Source organism: Dendrobates tinctorius, unplaced genomic scaffold, assembly GCF_039654945.1.
Source record: "Dendrobates tinctorius isolate UK_male_01 unplaced genomic scaffold, ASM3965494v1 ptg000020l, whole genome shotgun sequence".
In the NCBI taxonomy this organism is placed as follows: Eukaryota; Metazoa; Chordata; class Amphibia; order Anura; family Dendrobatidae; genus Dendrobates; species Dendrobates tinctorius.
In genome coordinates, this window is record NW_027361688.1 from 14,599,001 (window position 1) to 14,605,000 (window position 6,000).

Consider the following 6,000-nt stretch of genomic DNA (forward strand, 5'->3'; position numbering starts at 1 on the left):
ATGACCAGAGTGGGCTGTGAGATCACCTATTGTGATTGTAATCTTGCCTCTGATGATAAGGAGCCTGCTGAAGATGCCTGCTAAAAGGGCAGGAAATACGAGTCTAAACAATGCCCCAGTGGCAAGTGTGAAAATTGCAAGAGCTTCTCACCTCTTCCTTAGCTTTCTTCTCTGCTTCTTCTTGTTTCCTTTTTTGTTCCTCCTCTTCCATTATTTTCTTTCTTCCTTCACGTTTTTTCTTCAGTTCCTCCAGCTCCACAGCAGCATCTTGTTGCTTCTGTTTTAGCTTCTCAATCTCTCCGGTTTCTGACTCGCCCCTACGACGCTTCAGTTCATCCAGCTTCTTCCCGGCTTCCACCTTGGTCCCTGGTTCCGTCTCCTCAAAACTTGGTTGTCCTTTGGCACCGCTTCAGAAGAAAAATAAAACAGAATATGACTGCCGAATACACAAGGAAATTCCTCTGTCTAGTCAAATTTTAAAATTTTAAGACATTTTGAGGCCAAAAATAGAATATATCCTCAAAAAAAGGTAGAACATGACCACAATCACATTTGCCAAAGACTCAAATTTTGTAGGACATTTCAGGTGTTAACTGCAAGAAGATGGTGGATGGTGATTTTAGATGTTCCCTATTTGGGTTGCTTTTTAGTTAAAGGGTTATTTCCCCCCAAAAAATCAAGGTATCTCCTATCGATAGGATAGTCCTTTTACACGGGCAGATTATTACCCATAACAAGCATTGAATGATGATATAAAAAGTCGATCAGGGCTCATTTATAGGCCCTTTTACACAATCCGATGCAAAATTGGTCCTCTTCTTTAAAAAAAAATTAGCCACTTTTTAAAGAGATAATTATTTTGGTAATTTTTAGGTAGTGGCTAATTTTTAGGCCATTTAATTTTTAAATTAGCCATTAACCAAAGAGGACCTGTTACCAGATGAATGTTTGCTTTTATCATATTTCACTGCCCCCCCCGAATATTCCTTTTCCATATGGTTCTAGATATAAGGGTCTTTTTACTGAACGCTAATTTTTATGGTCTTTACCTCGGGGGTGATGGCAATAATGCAGTCTAAAGACACATCCCTGAGGATCCTGCGAGCCACACCCCCTTTAATAAGGCCCATATATAATGTTTAGGGAATTTTGGCTCTTGGTAGAAAGAACTATTGAGAAAATCGATTTCAGAGGAGACCAATATTCTGGTCTTTTGAGCGGCTCTTACAGCGAAGTAGTCCAGCCTATGTGTATTAGAGCAGCTCCTTTATGGACTTGGACCATTTTCTAAGCCAGAAATGTGATCAGAGTAAAATTCCGTCCACGGAAAAAAATCAATGTTGTCATCCTGAGATCTGGCAGGAATGAAATTAAAGAAAATTTACCAAATCTAATTTTTTTGAAAAAATTTGAACATATATACGTCATCATTGATGTTAGCACAACTTATGATAAGATGGTGCTCATGGGCAGTTCGGGACATTTTTAACCCTACTAAGGTCCATCTTGGCTTGAGGACAGTTAAAACAATGAAATTTTGTTTCCGAAATTTTTTTTTAGATTTAGTTTTCATGGGAATGGATCGGCCCTTGAAACTCATTGGAACTTGTCTATGAAAATGTTTATGGAAGCCGTAGCCGCTTAAGAAATTCTTCTTTCCCAGGCCTTTCCTGGGTCAAAGATGACAAGTTCATCCCAAGCTCTGTGCAATTATGAACACTGAAGTGTCATCCAGCAGCTGCGGAGTCTGAAATTAAAGTGGATGCCGGGATCCAAATATAGGAGGAGATCAAACAATTTTGCTTGGCGTGGACCAAATATGTGTTAACATTTTAACAATAATCCTGCACCTGGGTATTAAAGGTCTCTGCATCAAATTAATTATTGTATATGCATCTTTGTTTGTTTCGTTTTTCTGCGTTTTTATTTTGCTTCGGTTCTAAAAAGTTATTTTATATGTTTGCCTGTTTTTTTAATGATTACCCTTATGGGAAGGGTTTGGTGGTTTGCAGATGTTTTCAGCTGCTTCATCAATTGCAGCTTAAAAAAAAAAAAAAACAATAGGCAAAATTTTTGCGCAAATGTACTCCATTTTTTAAAGAAATTTTGTAGCAAATTTCTCTAACAGGTTTCTTTAAGAACATTGAATTATGTTATTTACATGGAAAATATACCATTGGACCATATATAGTGGGTACGGAAAGTATTCAGACCACTTTAAAATTTTCACTCTGTTTCATTGCAGCCATTTGGTAAATTCAAAAAGTTCATTTTTTTCTCATTAATGGACACTCTGCGCCCCATCTTGACTGAAAAAAACAGAAATGTAGAAAATTTTGCAAATTTATTTAAAAAGAAAAACTTAAAATTTCACATGGTCATAAGTATTGAGACCCTTTGCTCAGACACTCATGTTTAAGTCACATGCTTGTGATCCTCCTTGATATGGTTCAAGGGCAGCACGGTGGCTCAGTGGTTAGCGCTGCAGCCTTGCAGCGCTGGAGTCCTGGGTTCGAATCGATGTTGCAGACAACATCTGCAAGGAGTTTGTATGTTCTCCCCGTGTTTGCGTGGGTTTCCTCAGGGCACTCCGGTTTCCTCCCACACTCCAAAGACATACTGATAGGGAATTTAGATTGTGAGCCCCATCAGGGACAGTGATGATAATATGTTCAAACTGTAAAGCGCTGCGGAATATGTTAGCGCTATATAAAAATAAAGATTATTATTATTATATGGTTCTACTCCTTCATTGGAGTCCAGCTGTGTTTAATTGAACTGATAGGACTTGATTTGTAAAGGCGCACACCTGTCTATATAAGACCTCACAGCTCAAAGTGAATGTCAGACCAAATGAGAATCATGAGGTCAAAGGAACTGGCCAAGGAGCTCAGAGACAGAATTGTGGCAAGGCACAGATCTGCCCAAGGTTACAAAATAATTTCTGCAGTACTTAAGGTTCCTAAGAGCACAGTGGCCTCCATAAGCCTTACATGGAAGAAGTTTAGGACCACCAGAAGTCTTCCTACACCTGGCCGTCCAGCCAAACTAAGCAATCGTGGGAGAAGAGCCTTGGTGAGAGAGGTAAAGAAGAACCCCAAGATCACTGTGGCTGAGCTCCACAGATACAGTAAGTAGATGGGAGAAAGTTCCACAAAGTCAACTATCACTGCAGCCCTCCACCAGTCACGCCTTTATGGCAGAGTGGCCCGACAGAAGCCTCTCCTCAGTGCCAGACATATGAAAGTCCGCATAGAGTTTGCTAAAAAAAAAAAACACATGAAGGACTCCCAGACTATGAGAAATAAGATACTCTGGTCTGATGAGATGAAGATAAAACTTTTTGGTGATAATTGTAAGTTGTATGTGTGGAGAAAACCAGGCACTGCTCTTCCAAAAGAGAAAGAGGAGCTGGCTGCCTAGTGGGAAAAATGCACACAGATAAGGCTTGCATAGGACATCAGTCACACAGTGCAGTTCAAAGTGTCTGAACAGCCTATTGATCACGCTCATAGTATTAGCAGGTGGGCTGATCTGCACTATATACATGCATCACACAGAAAAAAACAAGCCAACATAAAGAGGCCCAGCTGCATCCTGCAAAAATGATAAAAAGTGCAAAAAGATAAATCACCTGCCCAATACAATCCCAACAGTGAAACATGGTGGTGGCAGCATCTTTGCTATGGGGGTGTTTTTCGGCTGCAGGGACAGGACGACTGGTTGGTTGCAATTGAAGGAAATATGAATGCGGCCAATTACAGAGATATCCTGGATGAAAACCTCTTCCAGAGTGCTCTGGACCTCAGACTTGGCCAAAGGTTCACCTTCCAACAAGACAATGACCCTAAGCATGCAGATAAAATAGCTAAGGAGTGGCTTCAGAACAACTCTGTGACCATTCTTGACTGGCCCAGCCAGAGCCCTGACCTAAACCCAATTGAGCATCTCTGGAGAGACCTGAAAATGGCTGTCCACCAACGTTCACCATCCAACCTGACGGAACTGGAGAGGATCTGCAAGGAAGAATGGCAGAGGATCCCCAAATCCAGGGGTGAAAAACTTGTTCCATCATTCCCAAGAAGACTCATGGCTGTACTAGCTCAAAAGGGTGTGCCTACTCAATATTGAGAAAAGGGTCTGAATACTTATGACCATGTGATATTTCAGTTTTTTTAATAAATTTGAAAAAAATTCTACATTTCTTTTTTTTTTCAGTCAAGATGGGGTGCAGAGTGTACATTAATGAGAAAAAAATGAACTTTTTTGAATTTACCAAATGACTGCAATGAAACAAAGAGTGAAAAATTTAAAGGGGTCTGAATACTTTCCGTACAAACTGTAGAGAGCCAACGGAGACACAAGTTGAAAGACATCACTTTATGCATAGTGATACAGGAGGGAGAGATTATGACAGAATTACAGACACCATTGGGGCCTCAAAAAGCTAAATCAGTGCCAAAAATCAGCAAACATAACCAAATATGAAGTTGTTTGGTTTGTGGAGAAGACTTATTACCCAAACTTGTCCATATGTTTAAGCTTCTGTGGTGTAACTTCATGTAAACTTTCTCCATTTTGAGTTTTGCTCTTGCGTTCCCAGCTGGCCTTTAACTCTTCCTTTCCTCCCTTGTCTTTAATGAATTTTTCATCTTTAACCTATTTGGAAAAAAGAAATTTAAGAGGACAAAAAACAAAAAAATATGTTCACTGCAGTACAAACTTCACTAGAGTAATTGGCCACCAGAGGCAATATCCCCAAAAAACAATTATGCCTCCTGAACATAATTGTATAACCATTCCAAACAAGTTCAGAGTTGTAAAGTACAATAGTAGGGCACCCAGATAGACCCATGGCGGTTCCCCTCAAAGTATTGAGCCATGCTCCTTCAGATGGTATATTATGGTGATATATATATAGGGCGTACTTACAGCTCCATAGTAGGGAACCATAAACACCAGAGACATTGCAGGCACCTGTCCTGGCTCTTTTGCTCAGTTTCCCTGGTGTCTTTGAGCTGATGAGCATCACTTTTAGTTGTAATTTCCCCTTCAAGTCTATTGCAGTGTCACAAATTGAAGCTTGTGGTCTCCAACTATCGAAAGTTTTCAATAGTTTTGGACTTCTCATGTTGGTTGAAGGGACCTTTTGGGCACAGCCTAAAACTCCAGGGCTCAGGAATGACCCCTGCACCTACTATAGTTATAGTCCGATTCTTTATTAATTACTTATTCTTACCTAAGACTCTAGGGACTTTACAAACCTCCAACTAATAGACCCTAACTATGCTATACATTGTTCAGCCTTTGTGGGTGCCATAGTTAATGGGATTCCCTTGAAATCTATGATTTTCTCCGACAGCCCATTCATTTCAATAAAAACGGTGTAATTCTCTATTTCGCCTGTGGCGGCGCTGCTGGAAAATTGACCTCTTGCTGCCTGGTTCCTTCACCGATTGAGGTTGATCACTGGTGATCGGACCACTGAATACACCTAAAAGGAGAGTCTTCTGGACAGAAGAATTCGTACTTACCGTGTTATACGACGCTATTTGCACCAATTTTGTGTTTGTAATAAAATGTAATGCAGCACGAACCATCATTTTTTATGGATTAAAAGATTAGTTTTAGAATTTTTTTAGGAAAGATCAGATTTAAGATGTTTTATCGCTGTAAGTGAGCTAGAATACGATATTACAGAAAATACTGTTGGAACATTTAAAGTGGGAAGGGGAGAGAAAAATGTAGAAAAGTTAAAGTATACTTAGTAATATCGGATACGTAAAGGGGCAGTAAACTATTATTGTAAATCAGTAAAAGGATAAAAGAACAAGTGGACCCTATTTTTCCCCATTTTTTGATTTTTTTGACAACAGGAAGTGCCGCCATATTGGTTGACTACTGACAAAATAACAGCAATAAAAAATGATCAGAGAAAATAGAGATAGTTACCTCCTCTTTTTTGAAACCAGGTCGCCCTTTGTCATCTTTTTTAGCGTC

At 39.6% G+C, this 6,000-nt stretch overlaps 1 protein-coding gene across 6 annotated transcripts in view; it reads right to left on the reverse strand.

Moving 5' to 3' along the window:
• CALD1 (caldesmon 1) overlaps positions 1-6,000 on the reverse strand; it is a 153,677-nt gene that overhangs the window by 21,681 nt on the left and 125,996 nt on the right. For 5 of the 6 annotated variants that reach the window (XM_073567758.1, XM_073567759.1, XM_073567760.1 and 2 more), the window contains 3 exons: positions 5,953-6,000; positions 4,520-4,659; positions 152-407 (listed from right to left, as the gene is read on the reverse strand). The exon at positions 5,953-6,000 is cut by the window's right edge and continues 24 nt beyond it. In XM_073567758.1, coding sequence (XP_073423859.1) covers positions 152-407; positions 4,520-4,659; positions 5,953-6,000 — 444 coding nt within the window. The remainder of the gene's footprint in view (positions 1-151; positions 408-4,519; positions 4,660-5,952) is intronic. The other variant, XM_073567763.1, reaches the window with a different exon arrangement.